The following is a 23,309-nucleotide window of genomic DNA, read 5'->3' on the forward strand; positions in this document are numbered from 1 at the left end:
AAAGGTTGGGTTACACACAAAGGGAAGCCCATCAGACTAACAGCAGATCTCTTGGCAGAAACTCTCCAAGCCAGAAGAGAGTGGGGGCCAATATTCAACATTCCTAAAGAAAAGAATTTTCAACCCAGAATTTCATATGCAGCCAAACTAAGTTTCATAAGTGAAGGAGAAATAAAATCCTTTACAGACAAGCAAATGCTTAGAGATTTTGTCACCACCAGGCCTGCCCTACAAGAGATCCTGAAGGAAGCACTAAACATGGAAAGGAACAATAGGTACCAGCCATTGCAAAAACATGTCAAAATGTAAAGTCCATCGATGCTAGGAAGAAACTGCATCAACTAGTGAGCAAAATAACCAGTTAATATCATAATGACAGGATCAAGTTCACACATAACAATATTAACCTTAAATGTAAATGGACTAAATGCTCCAATTAAAAGACACAGACTGGCAAATTGGATAAAGAGTCGAGATCCATCAGTTTGCTCTATTCAGGAGACCCATCTCACATGCAGAGACATACATAGGCTCAAAATAAAGGGATGGAGGAAGATCTACCAAGCAAATGGAAAACAAAAAAAAGCAGAGGTTGCAATCCTACTCTCTGATAAAACAGACTTTAAACCATCAAAGATCAAACGAGACAAAGAAGGCCATTACATAATGGTAAAGGGATCAATTCATCAGGAAGAGCTAACTATCCTAAATATATATGCACCCAATACAGGAGCACCCAGATTCATAAAGCAAGTCCTTAGAGACTTACAAAGAGACTTAGACTCCCATACAATAATAATGGGAGACTTTAACACCCCACTGGCAACATTAGACAGATCAACAAGACAGAAAGTCAACAAGGATATCCAGGAATTGAACTCAACTCTGCACCAAGCGGACCTAATAGACATCTACAGAACTCTCCACCCTAAAGCAACAGAATGTACATTCTTCTCAGCACCACATCACACTTATTCCAAAATTGACCACATAGTTGGAAGTAAAGCACTCCTCAGCAAATGTACAAGAACAGAAATTATAACAAACTGTCCCTCAGACCACAATGCAATCAAACTAGAACTCAGGACTAAGAAACTCAATCAAAACCAATCAACTACATGGAAACTGAACAACCTGCTCCTGAATGACTACTGGGTACATAACGAAATGAAGGCAGAAATAAAGATGTTCTTTGAAACCAATGAGAACAAAGATACAACATACCAGAATCTCTGTGACACATTTAAAGCAGTGTGCAGAGGGAAATTTATAGCACTAAATGCCCACAAGAGAAAGCAGGAAAGATCTAAAATTGACACCCTAACATCACAATTAAAAGAACTAGAGAAGCAAGAGCAAATACATTCAAAAGCTAGAAGAAGACAAGAAATAACTAAGATCAGAGCAGAACTGAAGGAGATAGAGACACAAAAAACCCTCCAGAATATCAATGAATCCAGGAGCTGGTCTTTTGAAAAGATCAACAAAATTGATAGACCACTAGCAAGACTAATAAAGAAGAGAAGAGAGAAGAATCAAATAGATGCAATAAAAAAATGATAAAGGGGATATCACCACTGACCCCACAGAAATACAAACTATCATTAGAGAATACTATAAACACCTCTATGCAAATAAACTAGAAAACCTGGAAGAAATGGATAATTTCATGGACACTTACACTCTCCCAAGACTAAACCAGGAAGAAGTTGAATTCCTGAATAAACCAATAGCAGGCTCTGAAATTGGGGCAATAATTAATAGCCTACCAACCAAAAAAAGTCAAGGACCAGACAGATTCACAGCCGAATTCTACCGGAGGTACAAGGAGGAGTTGGTACCATTCCTTCTGAAACTATTCCAATCAATAGAAAAAGAGGGAATCCTCCCTAACTCATTTTATGAGGCCAACATCATCCTGATACCAAAGCCTGACAGAGATACAACAAAAAAAAGAGAATTTTAGACCAATATCCCTAATGAACATCGATGCAAAAATCCTCAATAAAATACTGGCAAACTGAATCCAGCAGCACATCAAAAAGTTTATCCACCATGATCAAGTGGGCTTCATCCCTGGGATGCAAGGCTGGTTCAACATATGCAAATCAGTAAATGTAATCCAGTATATAAACAGAACCAAAGACAAAAACCACATGATTATCTCAATAGATGCAGAAAAGGCCTTTGACAAAATTCAACAGCTCTTCATGCTAAAAACTCTCAATAAATTCGGTATTGATGGAACATATCTCAAAATAATAAGAGCTATTTATGACAGATCCACAGCCAATATCATACTGAATGGGCAAAAACTGGAAGCATTCCCTTTGAAAACTGGCACAAGACAGGGATGCCCTCTCTCACCACTCCTATTCAATATAGTGTTGGAAGTTCTGGCTAGGGCAATCAGACAAGAGAAAGAAATAAAGGGTAGTCAGTTAGGAAAAGAAGAAGTCAAATTGTCCCTGTTTGCAGATGACATGATTGTATATTTAGAAAACCCCATCATCTCAGCCCAAAATCTCCTTAAGCTGATAAGCAACTTCAGCAAAGTCTCAGGATACAAAATCAATGTGCAAAAATCACAAGCATTCTTATACACCAGTAACAGACAAACAGAGCCAAATCATGAATGAACTCCCATTCACAATAGCTTCAAAGAGAATAAAATACCTAAGAATCCAACTTACAAGGGATGTAAAGGACCTCTTCAAGGAGAACTACAAAACACTGCTCAGTGAAATAAAAGAGGACACAAACAAATGGAAGAACATACCATGCTCATGGATAGGAAGAATCAATACTGTGAAAAGGTAATTTATAGATTCAGTGCCATCCCCATTAAGCTACCAATGAGTTTCTTCACAGAATTGGAAAAAACTGCTTTAAAGTTCATATGGAACCAAAAAAGACCCCGCATTGCCAAGACAATCCTAAGTCAAAAGAACAAAGCTGGAGGCATCACACTACCTGACTTCAAACTATACTATAAGGCTACAGTAACCAAAACAGCATGGTACTGGTACCAGAACAGAGATATAGACCAATGGAACAGAACAGAGCCCTCAGAAATAATACCACACGTCTATAGTCATCTGATCTTTGACAAACCTGACAAAAACAAGAAATGGGGAAAGGATTCCCTATTTAATAAATGGTGCTGGGAAAATTGGCTAGCCGTAAGTAGAAAGCTGAAACTGGATCCTTTCCTTATTCCTTATATGAAAATTAATTCAAGATGGATTAGAGACTTAAATGTTAAACCTAAAACCATAAAAACCCTAGAAGAAAACCTAGGTAATACCATTCAGGACATAGGCATGGGCAAGGACTTCATGTCTAAAACACCAAAAGCAACGGCAACAAAAGCCAAAATTGACAAATGGGATCTAATTAAACTAAAGAGCTTCTGCACAGCAAAAGAAACTACCATCAGAGTGAACAGGCAACCTACAGAATGGGAGAAAATTTTTACAATCTACTCATATGACAAAGGAGGTTCTAATATCCAGAACCTATAAAGAACTCAATCAAATTTACAAGAAAAAAACAAACAACCCCATCAAAAAGTGGGCAAAGGATATGAACAGACACTTCTCAAAAGAAGATATTCATACAGCCAACAGACACATGAAAAAATGCTCATCATCACTGGCCATCAGAGAAATGCAAATCAAAACCACAATGAGATACCATCTCACACCAGTTAGAATGGCAATCATTAAAAAAAAATCTGGAAACAACAGGTGCTGGAGAGGATGTGGAGAAATAGGAACACTTTTACACTGTTGGTGGGACTGTAAACTAGTTCAACCATTGTGGAAGACAGTGTGGCGATTCCTCAAGGACCTAGAACTAGAAATACCATTTGACCCGGCCATCCCATTACTGGGGATATACCCAAAGGATTATAAGTCATGCTGCTATAAAGACACATGCACACGTATGTTTATTGCAGCACTATTTCACAATAGCAATCAACCCAAATGCCCATCAGTGACAGACTGGATTAAGAAAATGTGGCACATATACACCATGGAATACTATGCAGCCATAAAAAAGGATGAGTTCCTGTCCTTTGTAGGGGCATGGATGCAGCTGGAAACCATCATTCTCAGCAAACTATCACAAGAACAGAAAACCAAACACTGCATGTTCTCACTCATATGTGGGAATTGAACAATGAGATCACTTGGACACAGAAAGGAGAACATTACACACCAGGTCCTATTGTGGGGTAGGTGGGAGGGATAGCATTAGGAGATATACCTAATGTAAATGACGAGTTAATGGATGCAGCACACCAACATGGCACATGTATACATGTGTAACAAACCTGCATGTTGTGCACATGTACCCTAGAACTTAAAGTATAAAAAAAAAAAAAAAAAGATACTCCTCACTGCACCAGCCATGAGCATTCACCCCAGCAAGCACTGCACCTTTTACCTGCTAATGCTGGTTCATCTTTTACCTAGCACTTCATAACTGATTGAATAGCAGCTATGCTTGGGACCATTTAGGATGGTCCCAAAATCCCAACCACTGAGACCACTGTGAGAAAAGCCCTTCATAACAACTTACTTTCTCTTTGTGTTACTTTTATGCCAAGTATCTACAGATGTACAACTCTTCTGCCAGACAGTTCTGCAGGCCACGGACAGGATGGCCCCTCTGAAGGAATGTGCAGGTGATGACATTTCTTTCATCATTTTGGTATTTAAACATGACACTCTGTCCAGCAACAATGAAATGCACTCCTGATTGTTTATGGCATGGCTATAGGTGGAACGGGCTGTGAACGTCTGCACTATATTTTGCTCCATCAACTCTTGTTATCTGGGTCGATATAGCAAGAGAGATAACAAGAGTTGTGTGTTAGCGAGAGAACACAGCCACCCAGCATTGAGCAGGCTGAAAATACTGCCACTGTCAAAATACTGCCTGTGGCATGCGGTTAAACACACAGTGCTACGCCAGGAGTTGCTCAGTTTCAATATATCTGCTAGATCATTCCAACCAGCTTTCTTATATTCCCAGGCTCTGGCAATGCTACTGCCGTTTCCTCACTCACTCCAGTTTAAGTCCATCAGCTCGACTCCTTTTTCGCCACTCATTTCCTGTATGCAGGCTGTCATCATTTATCAGTAATAATAGCATTTATTCACCATTTACTATATTCCAGACAAACCCTGTGCTCAGTGCCTTTAAATACTTTATCAAATTTAGTCATTACAACAACTTTCTGAGGTAGGGCTATTTTTATTTTTATTTTTTTGCAGCTATGGAAACGAGGGTTAGAAAAGTTAAGTAGCAAGCCTAAAACACCACACAGCTAGAAAGTGGCAGAGCTGGAATATGGATCTGGCTTTCCCAGCCACTTATGTACCATAGTCCCTCCTGTAGAGCATTAATGATCTTATCTGTCCCTCCTTTATGTGACACTTTGAAGTTTCCAAAGCATTGTCACAAAGCATATCCTTTGATCCTCCGAGTGGAGCAGAGAACTAGGCAGGACATGTATCATTGTCATTTCCACAGAAGTGACTAAGCCCAACGGGGTTTCACCGACCTACTCAAAGCCATGCGTCCACGCCTTGGACTCAGATCTTCTCTCTTTTCATTATTCCCATAAATATCATGCTTTTTGTTCAGAGAAGCTGATTCTTCCGTAATGACCAATGTATAAAATTTCATGGGAGGCCAGATTTAGCCTACTACAAAGATATTTCAGATGGTTGAAGTTTTCCAAAAATGGAAGAGGAGGTAGTGAGTTCTTCCTTTTCAGTATTCATTCAAACACTGAGCAGTCACTGGCTAGGCTAGAAAATCACTGAGGGAATTCAACCCTGGGGGCAGGGTAAATAAAGGCAGCTAGAGTAGATGCGTTCTAAAGGTCATCTCTCCCTGAGATCTGATGGCTCAATTTTCTGGACACCACTCTGTCCTCACCATTTTGGTTGTAGTGGTTCCACTCCCTCACCCTGGCTTACTGCAGCCATCTCCTGGTTGATTTTTCTGGACTTTGTCTTTCAATTCATTTAGTCTCCCTTGACCAGGGTGATCGTCACCGAAGTTGTACCCAGCATAGATTTTATCTCTTTCTAAATCTTCAATGGCTCCCTTTTACTAGCCATACCCACTCGAAGCCCCTCTAATTGATGTTCTGTTATCTGTCTACATCCTCTATCCAAGGTCATTTTTTATTTCTCCCAAACTCAGTTTCAATTCATTTAGCCTCCCTTGACCAGGGTGATTGTCACCAAAGTTGTGCCCAGCATAGACTTTATTTCTAAATCTTCAATGGCTCCCTTTGACCAGCCATATCCACTTGAAGCCCCTCTAATTGATGTTCGTTATCTGTCTACATCCTCTATCCAAGGTCATTTTTTATTTCTCCCAAACTCGGTTTCTACTTCAGTCAACCCAATCATTTACCTGCTCCCAGAGACATCAGACTTATTCTACCTTCACCCCTTTGCTTTGTCTCTCTCTGAAACATTCTCCACTTTCCCTCTTGCCCACTTAGCTCCATCTATTCTTTCATGCCTAAGGCAATCTTATTTTCAGTTCAACAAACAAAAACATTGAATGAATTCCTCACACTTAGGAACAATCTTCCACTCATACAGTGAGGCCACAGAGACCCCAAAATAAGCAAGAGAGGGCCCTGTCCTCGGGGAAGAGTACAATGAGAACCAGCTGCTCTGGGCAAGCCTTAGATTTGAACACTTGATTCTACATCGGCTAGTTTTCTTGGTAGTTGATGTGAGCTGATTCTGTCTGTCCCACAAAGGGTAGAAAGTGAGCCTTCTTCCAACACCCCACGCACCATGCAAGAAAATGGCAGGCAAGCAAATAGTTTCAGGTTACATGATTGAGGAGTCTACGATTGCATGTTTGACTTTATCCCCACATTCACTCACACACACGTGCACACACACACATATGTGTGCATGCAGCCCACCAATGATCTGAATTTCTGGCATATTGGAAGGGGGGTGGCATTTAAAGATAAAATCTCATCTCTACTACTTTCTTGGAAAAGGGGTATAACAAAACTCTGGTTAAAAGAGAAGAGTCTGAAACGTGACTTCTTGATTTAAATCCCAGCTCTGCCAACAGCTAGGTGACCTTAACAGGCCACTTAATGTCTCATTGCCTCAACTTTCTCAACCACAACAAAAAGCAGGTGTTGGGGATAATTTAACAAACAAGCAGTATACAATGCCTTTCTCCCAACAGGGTCAAGTTACTGTAAGGATCAAGTAAGTTAGTATTTGTGCAGCACTCCGAACAATTCCTGGCATGGGGTAATCACGAAATAAGTGTTAGCTGTTCTTATTATTACTAATTCAGAAACCTTGGTCAGACTGCTTAAATTTCCTGAACCTTGTTTTCCTCATCTGCAAGATGAGAACAACGCTCACCTCCATAAGCTGGCTCCGAGAATTAAGTGTGAAAATATTGAGAAAGCTTTTCTAGAAAAGCTTCCCTTATCTTTGACCCAAGGCCTGGACTTACACTCCCCAAACAACACAACTACGACTTTCTCTTCTCCCTACTTTAGCCATTTTGCAAGTCTATCATTCATGCTACTGTAGTAAGCCGGTTGTTTTTATTCCATAGAAAATGCTGGCCTCTGACAAATTCATCTTTAGAAAATTGTAACCTAAATGACACTAGACAATTGCATAACCCAAAGACTGTTCAAGTTCCCCAAGCCCACAGGCAGCTTTTCCACAGCCCATCCCTGCCCATTTTGGCAAACTGTGAACAGCAGAGAGAGGAATTGGCCCTCCCCAGGAAGATTTGGGGCCCGAGGCGCATCATACCATGTAAAATCTGGTTAAGATAAATATCAAGAGCAGCCTTGAAAGCAAAAAAGAAGTCAAAGCAGGTCAGACAGCAGCCGGAGGGAGTTTGGGAAGGGGAGGAGGGCCTGAGTCACCAGCTCTGCCTGAGATGATCACCAGAATCGAGTTTCCAGGGAAAGGCAGGCTTCCTGAGCCGTGGATGCTAAGCCTGCCTGGTAGCTGCAGATGTAAGCCATGGGCTAGGTTTTGAAGGCCCAGGACCCCTCCCCCTCCCCCCGCAAATGGGGTCCAGACTTGTTTCTCTGGTTGCTTGTTCTCTAGAGATGCTGCTAAAGAAGCCACCAAGGGGAAAGTGACTTACTTACCTAGTTCAGGAAGGTCCAGCGGCCTCCACGGGAGACGCTGAGTACCTACTTGCGGTGGGCTTGATAATAATGGAGAGTGGAGGCCAGGTGCAGTGGCTCAAGCCTGTAACTCCAGCACTTTGGGAGACCAAGGCAGGTGGGTGATCCTTCTCCATAAGGATCACCTGAGGTCAGGAGTTCACAACCAGCCTGATCAACACAGTGAAACTCGGTCCCTACTAAAAATACAAAAATTAGCTGGGTGTGGTGGCACACACCTGTACTCCCAGCTACTCAGAGGCTGAGACAGGAGAATTGCTTGAACCTGGGAGGCAGAGGTTGCAATGAGCCAAGATCATACCACTGCACTCCAGCCTGGGCGACAGAGCAAGACTCCATCTAAAAAAATAAAAAATAAAAATAATAATGGAGAGTGGAGTCAGACTCCAGGGCAGGAGGGTTTGAAGGCACTGCAAATCGGCTCTTCTACCGGAGGGGCTGAATTGTTCTAGAGGCCACGTAGACTTTCTAGAGCTGCAATATTTGTTTCTAGCGAAGTCAGAGGTTTTGTGTAAGCTCCTCCTCTGTTCTCTACATGTCTCCAAAGGACTTCTCTGTAGGACTAGGCTGAGAAGGCAAGTTCTCAGGTCCATAGGGTAGAGGGGGACAGAGGCTACAATGTCACTGGTGGAACCAGGCTCTCTATGGCATAGATGGGGTAGAGAGAGGCATATAGAGCCTTGAAAGGAGATATCAAGGCATTCAGGAAAGGAAAAAAGAGCAAGAATGCATTGAGTCATACCACTCTGAAATGTTTTGATGAGTCAAACATCCTCTCATGATGTTATTAATGTCAAAGAAACAATTCCTTGGGTTTATATTGAGGTTGCACAAGTTAGCTCACAACCAATTCCTGACCACTGTGCTAAGAGCTGGGTGAAGATCAGTGAATGTCACAATGTTATGTTACTCTCAAGAGCTTTCTCCATGAGGCAAAAAGAGGAATAATATTAAGCAATAGAGGAATAGCTGAGCTGCCTTTCTGTCCAATATTGGTTTACAGTGGCCACAATTTTTTAGCAAGTGAATCCTTCTAGAACTGTGGATTTAGCATTGGGGGTCAAAGGGAAGTTGGCTGCCATTTCCTGAATAGAACTTTGGTGCCAAACAGAACCATGCCTGGTTGACTTCTTCAAGGTAATACAATGGTTAATAAAATTGGAGTCTGTTTTCTTAAGGGGTCCCTGAACAGTTGCGGAGAAAAGAAATCCTTTTATTTTGTGTATACTTACTATGCGTTTCTTATTTTGGTTTTTGAGATGGAGTCTCGCTCTGTCACCCAGGCTGGAGTGCAAGGGTGTAATTTTGGCTCACTGCAACCTCCGCCTCCTGGGTTCAAGCAATTCTCCTGCCTCAGCCTCCTGAGTAGCTGGGACTACAGGCATGCGCCACCACTCCTGGCTAATTTTTTGTATTTAGTAGAGATGGAGTTTCACCATGTTGACCAGGCTGGTCTCAAACTCCTGACCTCAGGTGATCCACCCACCTCAGCCTCCCAAAGTGCTGGGGTTACAGGCGTGAACCACCATGCCCAGCCATTACTATGCACTTCTAAATCAACCACAGTCTGAGAAGGAATAATATTACTTGATATTAGGCAGGAGACAAACAGGGAACTAACAAAGTTTGGAGCAACTGATCTCATTTTATGAAGCTGAAGAAAGATTAAGTACATGATTCAAAGCCACCACACAACAGAAGTGAGTTGAGCATTGAGTGTTTCTAACGACCTCTCTGGTGTTGCTTATCTGAGGGACCGAGTTTTACGCACTGGAGTAGCAACAGCTGAATGTTATTGAGTGCTTACTAGGGTGCCAGTAGGTTTCAAAGCACATTTCATGGGTTAACTCATTTAATCCATCTGGCCATTTTCTTAGCTGTGATTATCACCATTTTACAGATGAGCTGACTGAGGCTCAGAGAGAGTTATAGAACTTGCCCAAGGTTACAGAGCTAGCCAAGACAGGGCTGAGGTTCACATGTGGGACACCTGGTTCCCGATACAGGCACTTCACCAGTCTCCCACCTCTCGGGGGAAAGCATGCGTCCAAATGGGCAGGAGACAGCTCATCGTCATCTGAGCACACAGCGGGAATGAGAGGAATCTCAAAAAGCAGAAAGAGCCATCCTCTCTACTGTGGAACCAGTGAGGTTCTAGTCCTGGATTCCACACTCTGGACAGCCTAAAGTTCTGATAGGATGCAAACCACGGGGAAGGACGCTGGTAGGCAAGGAAACACCTGAGCCCTCTGACACCTGGATCTGGAAGCCTCCTGCCCCTCCACACCACATTCCCCACCCCCATCCATACACACGCCGCTGCCCTCACTTCCATTCTCACCTGTTTATGCGCTCCACCTCAACGAGGCGGAGAGGACTGTACAATTTGTCCTGATACCTGCCAAGTAGGGGAGCCCCCACCACTCAGTGAAGAAGCAGGTACAGCCCAAGTGCAGTGACCAGTCCATAGGGGACCAAGGATTCCAAGTTCTGAAACTGACTTGATGAGGCTCTGCTGGGGAAAAGCCCCATCTGATGGAGATTCACCTATTCCTGACCGACTTCGACCTCAGCATCCTAAGAAGGGCACAACCATGGCTCTGGAATTTTCCACAGCACAGTGCAGGAAAAGCTGGCTTTGTTCTAGTATAGGGAGGCTGTCTCCAGGGGATGCTAATAATAAAAAAAGAACATGTGTAGGTTGCATCCGCAGCCCAGTTGCTTTGCGAGATCATTGTGCTCGGTCCGGAGGGTCATTAATTTTAGCTGCCTCATTGCCACCCACATATGCAGCCAATACATTCCTTGGGGGCAGGAGAAAAAGCACAATTTGGGATCCAGTCTGACCAGGGTTTAGATGATATTCACACAGGGTTAACATTCTGGTGCTTAAATTCCTTGTTTGATCAAATGGAGCTGAGACCGCTATGTACCCTACATTATTATCTGAGATTTAATGAGATAACACAATTAAAGAAACAGAATCATAACTAACCTCTGTCATCCATTCTTCTGGTGCTGTAGGTCTGTGTTCTCATTTGATTCCCCACCACATCCTATGAGAGAGAGAGAGAGAGTATTATCCACATTTTACAGAAGAGGAATGTCCGGGAAATATGTGACTTGATTAATTTCATACAGCTGGAGAAGGAAGTGACCCCAAAATGTAACCCAGGACGGGATGACTCCAAAATGTATGCCCTTACCCAATATAGTTCTTCTTACAATGCTGACCTGCAGTAGGCACGGAGCAAACCTTGATTCCCTTCTTTATTTCCACACTTAGTCTTTTTGAAAGCACAATCTGGTCACTCCCAATAAATCACTGGGCAGCCCGACTAATCAAATGCTTCTTCAGTCACCAAGGGACAGAGGCATCCTGGGTGCCGCATCCCATACAGACCTGTCACTGGGCAAACCTGCGGATCTCTCAGACAGTGTTAATGAGGACCAGTGAGAGACTAAACTGTCAGTTACAAAGCTGCGACCAGCTACTATGCAGCTAGAGCCCCAGGCCTTGGCATGCAGCTCCTCCTCTTTCCAGGGGCTTCTCTTTTCTCTTGATTAGAGATTTGGCTGAAATGTTTGAGCACTTGAAGTCAGGGCATAAAGAAAGAGGAAAGGAGTGTGGGAGAGGAATGATGAGCCAGCACTTTCTATGTGTTGATGCAGAGAAAGAGAAAGGGTAATTTGAGGATGTTCCTTCCCATGGGGCAATGGAGCAGAGAAAGTCACACTGCAGCGGTATTTCAAGGGGTTTAAGAGAAGTTATCAAAGCCATGAGGGAGGTTCATTGGGTTGCTAAAGAAATGAAAGAGGATAACAAGTCTCATCCATGTGTCCGTGTTTGAGGACTTAAAAGCCGTAACAAGGAACATTTGGATGGTATTAAGCTCTGTGGGAAGGACTTGGGGCTTTAACTCTTGGTGCACTAGCACCTTTATGTAGTCCAGAACGTCAGGAAATCTCTGTGGGCCACGCTCCTAAAAATTTCACCTGCCATCTTCATCACTCCAAAGAGAAAGGAAAAGGCACATCCCTAAAGGCCTGGCAGTGTCGTGCTCACTCATGGGAAGTGCTCTCCCAGCCCTCAGTCCTTTCAAGTCATTCACTTTCTCGGTAAGCATCTCCCAAGGGCGACTTGCATCAGGTTGTCGGCGCTGCTTTCTGAAAGATAAATAAGTTATTCTATCAAATTATGCTCACTTATTTCTGTCAACATGTATGTAAACTCAGATGTCGCCTCCCTGTGAATGCATCAGATGCTGTACTGCTCTGCCCACTAGGGTGGGCCCTCTGCAGCCACAAATAGAGGAGACAGTTGGCGATAAAATCATAACTCTGATGAACAGAGGCTGAGTGCAGTAGCAAACCTGTAGAAATTCTAGGCTCACAGGAATAGCAAAAGACAGCCCACTAAATAAAGAGACTGTCAAGAAGTGTTTCACACCTAACACAAGCAGTCAATGGATTCCCATCCACCACCAACGTCTTTCATGATTTTCCTCATCCACAGGTTCAATGAGAAGCTTTGTAAATTTATTTTGTTTAATTGCAGACAATAATCACTCTCAGGGCTGGGCGTGGTGGCTCACGCCTGTAATCCCAGCACTTTGGGAGGCTGAGGTGGGCGGATCACCTGAGGTCAGGAGTTCAAGACTAGCCTGGCCAACATGGTGAAACCCTGTCTCCACTAAAAATACAAAAATCAGCTGGGCGTGGTAGCAGGTGCCTGTAGTCCCAGCTACTCTGGAGGCTGAGCAAGGAGAATGGTTTGAATATGGGAGACAGAGGTTGCAGTGAGCTGAGAATACGCCACTGCACTCCAGACTGGGTGACCGAGTAAGACTCTGTCTCAAAAAAAAAAAAAAACAAAAAATCACACTCAGCCCTTTTACCTCCACCCCACCTCCAGACCCCACCCCTTGGGTCTGGTCTTGCAACCAGCTGTTTAGAAACTTAAAAAAAAAAATGACACATAAAAATTGTGTGCATTTATGGTGTAGAGCAAAATGTTTTCAAATATGTATACATTATGGAATGGCTAAATTGAGTTAATATATGCATTACCTCACATACTTATTTTTTGTGCATGAGGAGAACACTTAAAATCTACTCTTAGTGATTTTCAAGTACATAATACATTGTTATCAACTCTAGTCACAATAAATCTCTTGAACTTATCCCTCCTGTCTAACTGAAATGTATCCTTTGACCAAAATCCCCCCAGTCTTCCCCACCACCACAGAGAGCTGTTACCATACTTGTGGTTGTAAGCTATTGCTGGGGAGCCAGTGTATTTGTTTTGAACAGAATTAAACAACACAGAAAATCCCTGTCCAGACCCTCAACCAAGTTAATTCATTCAAAAAAATATTTCTCAGTTCCTCTTAGGAACTTACAGCCTAATGGGCAAAACAAACTGCTTGTAAAATCTCAGTTTACTTGATACATGGAATTGCCTTTTAAAGAATGGTGGCCATTTTAACAGAGAAAACAAATTTGGAGGGTATAATCAATCGTTGAGTAAATCTGCTTTGTGTAGCATGCCTGCTCAAAGTTTGTTTGTTTCACAGTAAATTCCTTTCTGATGCCCTTACCTCATCAAGTGGTTGAGATGAGGCATGTACTCGGTTCTTCCTTTTTATAAATAGCAAAGCTACTTGGAACACTAAAGGGGGAAATGAATCCATACCAGCAAATATCGTAGAAAGAACATGGGCTCAGTCTCAGACACACCTGGGTCACAGCCCAACTCTGCCACTTACCTAGTTGAATGAACTTATGCAAGATTTTTTAATCTCCCTGAGCCTCAGTTTCTTGTTTATAAAAGAGGTTGTTGTCTGGATTAAGTATTACATAGAACAGCACTTGTAATACAGTAGGCGTCCATGAATAGGAGCTTGTATGATTGCTACATCGCCACTACATTCAGGTGTGTTGGCCAAGACTTCACTTTGGATACACTTTTTTAACTGCCTGACTGTGGTCAAGGGCCAAACGACGGTGGAAACTAGAAAGATCAACTCTTAATTCTGCCCTTTGAACAACGTGTAGGCTGAAGGAAACTAAATATTTGTGTGTGTGTTGGAGCCACAATTTACGATCCATCCTTTTTGCAGGAGTGCCAACCCATGAGGTTGCCAGAGTAGCATTTCAGAGCATCTGCACAAACCCCACAGATCAATGCCAATGCCTGCCTGAGAATGAAAAAGCAATGGGACCAGGAAGGATAAGTCTTGTCAGTCAAAGAAAGAATATGCAGGAAGGACAAGGGCAAGTTGTCCTTGCGAGAATGGGATAGAGAAGAGATTTCCTCCAGACCCCTCCAGGGTAGGGATGTAGAACCCTCCTTCTAGCTGCCTAATGTTCATTCTGTCTTTAGAGCATCCTTGAGGAAAGGAAGAAGACAGAGTTTTCCATCTGCCAGATGTCTCCCTTATCCTGAGTTTTATTCATATATCAATTTATTTCCATTATCACAGGAGGTCTCTCAAGCCTCACTCCAACAGACTGCTTCCCAAGATGGTGGATTGGTTGATACCCTTTGGGCCCATCCCCAAAAGACAGGCAATACTGATTTTTTTTTTTTTTTTGACTAAAATAAAGTATTGGCCTGCTAAGCCACAACCTCTTTGTGTAGACTTAAAAAAAAAAAGTGGTAGAATATTCATAACATATATTTACCATTTTAACTATTTTTAGTGTGTAGTTCTGTGGCATTAAGTGCATTCACATTGCTGTGCAACCATTACCATCATCCATCTCCAGACCTTCATCATCTTCTTCCACTGAAACTCTGTACCCATTAAATAACCCCTTCTTTCCACCTACCCTTAGGCCCTGGAAACTACAATTCTACTTTGTCTCTATCACTTTTACTACTCTAGATACCTCACCTAAGTGAAATAATACAATATATGTGCTTTTGTGACTGGCTTATTTCACTTAGCATAGGGTCTTCAAGGTTCATCCATGTTATAGAGTTTGTCGGAATTTCCGTCCTTTTTAAGGTCAAATGATTGTGTTGACTTAAAGATGCTGCAGTCTCAGTTGATGGCCTCATAGTTTGAGTCTTGCTATAAAACTTCATGCTTAACAAGGCTTTGAAAACCAACTTATTTCATTAGTACATAAGTAGCTGAAAGTGTTGCTGCATATTTATTGTAGCTGGTGAAAAAAACATAGATGTTTTAAATAAAAATTATCTTCACAGAATGGTATCTTAAGTTGGAAACTATATGTTGGCATCCTTGCAAAGAGATAGTATTATTTGATTAACACTTGTGATTGTAGAATCACTCATACTGTATGATTTCTGGCATCTGAGTGACAAGGCACATAAATAGGCCTCACAGGGAGGTCTACAGATAATTTCACACCCCAAGGTTACTCACTGAAATAACCAGATCAAAAACCAAGCAGCTGAATTCTCATCAAATTCCTCCCACCCTCTCTTACTAATCATCTTGCTAAAAAGTTTTTAAACTCGCATCATAAACTATCAGATTTATGTGTTGATTAGTTTATTCAGTGGACATATTTATTTGCTAGAATTCTCTAAGTTAGTTGTAATCAATAAAGAAATATGAGGTATAAAAGAAAGCATAGCATTTGTTCAGGAGAAATGAGGCTCTTCTGGCCATGTAAACCTTAAAAATGATTACTTCAATCATATTTTGTAACTGTGGGTGTTGTGATACACGTTCAGTTATTCTGGAAGACTTTATAATGTTTCCTTAGAATCTGGACTTACTGACAGTATTCTACAGTGTTATCAAGAGATGGAATAAGCACAGTAAGCCACTCGTAACTTTTTAAAATTTATAAGTATTAATTTTTAAGCCGGGTCTTCAACTTTTAAGGTAGCATTCCTCTCCCAGTGACTACATTTCCTCAATGTCCTTTGAACCATTATAGCATAGGATGAGAAAGGAACTAAAGGGGGAATGGAACATTTTTGATCACAGGAGAAAAATGATCTGGAAATCATAACAACAGATGAAGATGCCAGAAAGAAGAGCTTGTAGGATGAGGTGGAAAACAAAATACTGGCCCCTGAAGGCTCTGTTAAAAGTGACTTTTTGTAAGAATTTTGTATATCATGCCTGTCATAAACATTCAGCTTCATTGTGCAATGAAGACAGATGACAAGAATTTGCTGCTCCAACAACCAAAAAAAAAAAAAAAAAAAGCAACTTCTCTGTGTCCTTGGAACCTGGTTTCTTCAGTTCCAAACATGCAGTGAAAACTTGTGCCTGTAAGAGCTGGGGGCAGTTGTTTATGTAACTACTTGAACATCTACATAAATATGAGCATGGGAGAAGCTTCCTCTGTTCTCATCAGCTGTTCTAACGTGAAGAGGCATGCAGACTTGAGAGACGTGCACAGTTTAGCTGTCTTACACTGACTCTCTTACATAAGCTTCAAGGTCATGAAGTTTTCACCATTTTGTTTCCAAATAGTAGGAGGAAAAAACAAGTTTTACGAGTACCTTATCAGGGTGGGGAAAGGGCTGGGGAAGGTTTTAGGTTAGCAGAAAACTTTTGTAGATCAGACAAGGATGGGAGTTGTGAGGAAGAGATTAAAGGCAGAGGAACTGGTGGAGAAATATCCTGAGGAAAGAAGATTATAACAGTAGATGGGGAATTGACAATAGCCAGGAAGAGAGACAGACCTTTCTTGGAGACAGAAGATAAGTAAAAAGCCAAGAAGGAAACAGAGATGACTTTTGACATTGAGAAAAAAAAAAAAAGCCGAGGGAACTCAGACATCTTATTGCAAATGAGGAGGTGATGTCTCCTTTTGCAGAAGAATGGGTGGAACTTGGGCTTTGGGATGGCTTGGCCTACCCCAAGTGGGGGAGGCAAGGTGGAGATTGGAAGAGATGAATGAAGGGATAATCACAAGGTGATAGGGAGTCACCTGGGATGATGTAGACTCATAGTGGGACATAAGAACCTGTGCTTGGAGGATGTATTTAAAATCTTGGAGATGGGGTAATCTTTTGTGGTCATTAAATCTAAGGCAGCACATTGTGAGTGCCAACAGAGGCAACTTTAGTTGAGTAGATTGAGGACATGCAAAGCCAGGGTATTAAAGCCACCTACTGGTTTATGGAAGCCAATGAGAAGGCAAACAAGAGATACAGAAGAGAATTCAAAATTTTCACTGTTATATCTTAATAACCCTCAACTAACCTAACGATGCCTCATCTGCGTGATAAAAACTTTGAGCACAGACATGATATAACTTTCAGAACCTTCTAAGCAGCATTTGACTTAGCAGAGCAAGGTGTTTTAGTTTAAAATCCTATCCTAGCATTGGATCTGATACGTCATGGAAATGAGGGTAGATGAATATGAGGAGGTGGAAGAACCAAACCACTGTGTCCATTCCTATAGGCACCGATGTCAAGGCAAAGTAATTGTCTTTGCCTCTGGGTCTAGCAGAGTCCTGTGTACACCTTCTGTTTTGGTTTTTAATCTGGCCTGAGGAAGTAGAAGTCCCTTGGCTAGTAATTGGGTTATAACTATCTCTTTATAAATCATTCTCATAAAATCTTTGAGAACCCACGAGCAGGGTCTTTTTAATTTGTACATCTCTACATCTCCCTTAGTTGCTGGCATGTATGTAGTGTTAAAAAATATATCCATAAAATGAATGAACAGATAAGTTGTGCTCTCTAAGAGTCCGTATTTCTCTAGAATACAATTTTTGTGGGGTTTTAAGCTTCCATGAACCTCCTCCATTCTTGTTCCACTCAGCATATTTTTTTGAAAGATACATAGATATCATCTAACTGTAAACACAAAGTGTTTGCACTGGCCCCTGTAGGCAAGGTCTACTTCTTCCCACCAAGCCTGCCCTGGGTCCTCTGCTCTTAATTTTGCTGGTACCTGGACTGATAATCACCCTGCTCAATTGATTGTGCCTCCTACAACAATAGTGGAAGCCATAAATGAGAGGTGAAGTGGAGGAGCCTGGATAAATATAAAGAAGGCTGCATAACTATGATGATGCCTGTAGTAAGTGACACAGTCTCAGCTTGAAATCACCACTCTTGCTAGATGGAGGTCACAGCTTTTTGCTGTCTTGGGACTACTGGTTACCAAGAATGTAACCAGTCCAGTCAACACCTTTGTGTGAGTTAATAAAAGGTGTCCCTCTACAGAGGCAGAGGCAGCCTACACCAGAGTGCCTGGCATGGTGAAGCAAACGGGCTGGATGTCAGCCTCCACGGGACCATTTGGGTGGGTAGGCACCTTGTGCAGTGAACAACCTGCATACCTGTATTCTTTGCCCCTGCTAGTTATGCACTCTTTTGGGCCTAGGTCTCCTAGGAGGTTTCCTACTCAGTCCTGAAGTAAGAATTACAGTCCCAGTCCCATTCGCATTCTAAAAATTGTATATAAGTTTCCCAGTCCAAATTGTACCTTGGTAACAACGAGGAGATATAGAGGAACAGAGCCCGGGGTGTGCAGGTTGTGCTGTGATTACATGTTTGCATCACTTTGAACATGCACTTTTCCCTTCAGTTAACAAAATGAATGGAATAACTCTACATGAAAGGCTTTTTCTGCTACATAAAGGCAAACTCTAGTTGTCTCTTCACATTCATCTTTGAGGTTTAGTGCTAGCAAGTGTAAAATTCACATATATAAGATTTACTTACATGCTAGCTGTACCAGTCCAATGAAGCGATGGGGCGGGGGGAGGGGAGAAAGAAGGATGAATTTCCCTCATTTCCTCACCAGTCAAGTCTGGGTTTCCAGGACTCTTTTCAATGCAACTGTGCTAAATCAGGCAATGAGTCTTGGCGTTTCAGTGAGACAACCTGATTAAACCCTGGGCGGGTCCTGCTATCTCACCCCACCAGCTGGATCTCAGATTGACAGTGTTCAGACATGGCTTATGGGGGCTGTCAGAGTTGGAGGGGGTTGAGATCCAGTGGAGGTTGTGACTCTGCCAAAATCTAAAACCATATTTTCTGGGCATGACCAGTTTCTAAACCAGAAAAAGTGGCTCTGTGGATCTGACCAAAGAAGCCTGTCAATTTTTTTTTAAGACAATAGCAGGTTAGGATGAGTGCAATGAGGGTTGGATTCAGTGAGTAGAGGCCCATCTTTAAATCCATGAGGTTTACTTTCCATGAGACTGGCCCCCCTTTGCCACCTTTACTGTGGAAGTAATTTCTTAAAATGTTTCCAAGAAACTTGTGAGGCTGGATTTGCTTCTGTTGCAGGGCCCCATATGTGTTTTCCCTTGGGAAAGATAAAGTTTCCAATTAAAGGAAGAATTCCCTGGCTATTTCTTCACTATTACTCTTTCCGAGTGAGATGTAGCTTACAATTGCCCAATGTCAGCCAAGACTCAGCACCCATTCTTGACCAGTAACCACGATTCCCGCACCTCTACCCCATGGGGTGGTAAGGCAAGATCGGGGTGAGTCCTGCTCATTGCTTGACTTGAACCAAAACTATAGGGCCCTCTGTGGACCAGGAGACCTCAGCTTTTAATGGGAAAGTCAGTAGGAGTTCAGTAAAGGGGTCTGGTGGGAAGCCCCGCTTGGCCTTCCCTACTTATAAAATCTGTAACACATGTTGACTAGATTCAGAAATATGTCATTGCCTCATAACTTTTTGAGGTTCCAACTTCTGGGGCCCCCAGGAGAGGAACCGTTGTTATGATAAGATCAGGATTTGGGACTAGCAGCTGAAGCCATTCAAGGCCTCTCCTCTCTGTGTTGTCTGCATTGCTTTCAGGCAGCCACAGAGATCTGGCTGCTCTCAGACTGACAGCCCAGGCAGCCTTGCCATGTAGAAATGAAGTAAACAACTAGATTTTGTCCCCCAGGAGAATACGTTGATGACCATGGCCACTGCCAGACCTGTGAGGCCTCATGTGCCAAGTGCCGGGGACCAACCCAGGAAGACTGCACTACCTGCCCCATGACAAGGTAAGTGGCTTCTCAGGATCTCCCGGTGGTGTGAGCTCATGGATTGCAGGGTGGAGAGAGGAGGTGCTTACCACCTTAGCGGCACCCCATGGGTCTGCAGTGAGAAAGAACCAAACTCCTTCCCACTCCACAGATATTCTCCTTGGTCTGGGCACAGCCCAGCTCTGTAGTATCCTCTCCCCATGACGCCCAGTCCCCATCACAAGGACCAGTTCCCTGGACATGGAACAGATTTCCTCACCAATGAATAGGGTGCCTTTGATGCCACTTTTGATGCCTGAAATCTCATCCTTTTGTGCACACCCATTCCTCAATCATCATTTCCATCTGCTGGTCAAGTATCTACTTATTTCTAGAGTCAGTTCAAAAGTGAACTGTTCTTTTTTTTTTTTTTTTTTTTCCTGAGATAGAGTCTCGCTCTGTCACCCAAGTTGGAATGCAGTGGCACTATCTCTGCTCACTGCAACCTCCAACTCCCGGGTTCAAGCAATTCTCCTGTCTCAGCCTCCCTAGTAGCTGGGATTAGGCACCCGCCACCACGCCTGGCTAATTTTGTATTTTTAGTAGATACAGGTTTCACCATGTTGGCCAGGCTGGTCTTGACCTCCTGACCTCAGGTGATCCACCCGCCTCGGCCTCCCAGAGTGCTGGGATTACAAGGGGTGAACTGTTCTCAAAGGCATTTCTGACCTCTTAGTAAAATTAATCTCTTCCCAACAAAAATTAACCATTTTTATATCTCTTTGTTCTCTATAAGCTTCCATAAGAGCACCTGTAGCCTTTGAAGGTTTTCATTTACAAAGCTATTTCTTCATCAGACTGTAAGCCACTTGAGATACTCATCTTTGATCTCTAGTACCTACCACAGTTCTGGGATAATAGTAGACACTCAGTGATGTTTGCTAACTGAGTTAATGAGGTAGCAAGTATGTAAATGGAATAAGCATCTTTGCTAATACACTGGGAATTTCTAATAAAGAAAGCTGGAGGCCTGTTGTATTTTCATTCAATGCTCCTCTGAGCCTAGCACTGAATATTTGTTGGCTGCTGAGTGTTTCACTGAATGGCCTCATCACTGCCCTTCCCAATGCAAAGGAAGCAGGTCTCTTGCAGGCAAGGGTGATGAGGCTGCTCCAGTGGCAGGCACTTTGCATCTCTGGGATGGACATGCCCTCTGCTTTGCATAATGGTCATTTTGTCCTACTTCTGCAGGACTGTAATATTCTTGCAAGCAGGTGCTGTGATGTGTTTGTTCCTTTATTCCCCATAGTGATCAACACATAACAATTCAATAAATGTGTTTTATGAGCTTGATGAAGTATGTAATCAATATCATAGGTTTGGCTCTCCAAATAGCTCCCTCAGAAAGAGGAAGGAAGAAAGGAAAGAATGAATAAGAGAAGGAAAAGAGGAAAGAAGGAAGGAGAAAGGACTGAAGAAGACACAAAGGAACAGTTTCAAGAATTTTTTTTTTTTTTTTTGAGACGGAGTCTTGCTCTGTCGCCCAGGCTGGAGTGCAGTGGCCAGATCTCAGCTCACTGCAAGCTCCGCCTCCCGGGTTCCCGCCATTCTCCTGCCTCAGCCTCCCGAGTAGCTGGGACCACAGGCGCCGCCACCTCGCCCGGCTAATTTTTTGTGTGTGTTTTTAGTAGAGACGGGGTTTCGCCGTGTTAGCCAGGATGGTCTCGATCTCCTGACCTTGTGATCCGCCCGTCTCGGCCTCCCAAAGTGCTGGGATTACAGGCTTGAGCCAAATTTTTAATGCTAACCATGAGCATATTTTTCCAAGTGTCTCTTTAAAATAACTATGCCTCTAAATATTGAATTTGCCTTAAAGAAGCCTCAGGACTTACTCTAAGATACAGATAGCATTCTCAAAATGAGGTTCTGTTTTTTTCTCCAATTCCCCACCATACCAAGAATCAAATTCCAATGCATGTGTGCATGTCTTTTGAACCCGGAGAATATTTGAACATTTGTTTAATAAGGCAGCCACCACCCTTCCTTTACAATTTTATAAACCACTGGGTTTAGCTCCTTAAAGACAATTAAAAACCTGGAGAAACCAAGCGCCCTCTTTGCCACTGTATTTAACATGCAGAACTCTGTGATGCTGGGGTCCTCACTGCCCAAACTAATTTCCCTGCCCAGCACTGAAGGAGTTACAGAGTCAGTGAACTAATTAAAAACATTTCAAAGTTATCTCCGCTCTGACCCGTGCTCAAACATTTTATTTGATCTATTTCTATGAATTCAGACAAAAAAAAATCTTCCTACTAGATTTCATTCTTTTAGAATATTAAAGCACCAAGAAATTACACTAAGTGCCATTGTAATGACTTTAATTAGGCCAAGTCAACAATCAGCAAAGAGGACAAGCTAACCCTGACATGCCATCTCTTTCATTACAGTTCATGTCACACACACATCCTGGGGCCTTCTGGAATACTCAGCGCCAAGGTTAAGATCATCTCTGCCCAGCTGTTGAGCACTTGGTTCCACTGCATTCTCCCTTTCTTTCAGGCCTGTTCAGTCTGGAATGGTTCACTTCCTATGAAAAGGTCAAGAGCTGGCATGAGCTGGGGAGAGAAGCTCTTCCCCTGCAGAGATGAGCTTGCCTGGGCATCTCAGGAATCCATGAATTGGATGCCTGGTGGTCCCAGAGATGCCTTGAGTTGGCTTTAAGGAAAATTTTCATCAGCCCCATTTTCTACTTTTATAGAGCAAAATATCTATTCTCTTCTACTACGGAAAATTTGTTGGTGTCTGTTGAAAACTGTGGCCATTTGTAATGGGATAGTTCTTCAAGTTTCTTAGCAATATTTTGGGGGCAGTTTGGAGAATGTGGGGTGGGTTGTGGTGACATAATTCAGTGCCTTCACTTAAGCATAACTGTCTTCCCTATCTTTCTATCTTTAGAAATAATCATCCCCTTACAAAAACTAGAGATGTAGCCTATGCTTTTGTTAGGGTGGACATGGAGGGAATGGTTTCAAGCATGATTATGTGATTGATATGTTCCTAAAATCAAGTCAAAAAGACAGCCCCTTCCCTATGTAAACATGGAAGGGTTCTATTTCTGCTTCTTCTCCTATTTCTTTTTTTTTTTTTTTTTTTTTTTTTTTT

The 23,309-nt window shown here is 42.5% G+C and overlaps 1 protein-coding gene across 1 annotated transcript in view; it reads left to right on the forward strand.

Annotated features, from left to right (window-relative positions):
• PCSK5 (proprotein convertase subtilisin/kexin type 5) overlaps positions 1–23,309 on the forward strand; it is a 466,873-nt gene that overhangs the window by 321,950 nt on the left and 121,614 nt on the right. Inside the window, exon 21 of the mRNA XM_025360325.1 lies at positions 20,081–20,183. Coding sequence (XP_025216110.1) covers positions 20,081–20,183 — 103 coding nt within the window. The remainder of the gene's footprint in view (positions 1–20,080; positions 20,184–23,309) is intronic.

Source organism: Theropithecus gelada, chromosome 15 (assembly GCF_003255815.1).
Source record: "Theropithecus gelada isolate Dixy chromosome 15, Tgel_1.0, whole genome shotgun sequence".
In the NCBI taxonomy this organism is placed as follows: Eukaryota; Metazoa; Chordata; class Mammalia; order Primates; family Cercopithecidae; genus Theropithecus; species Theropithecus gelada.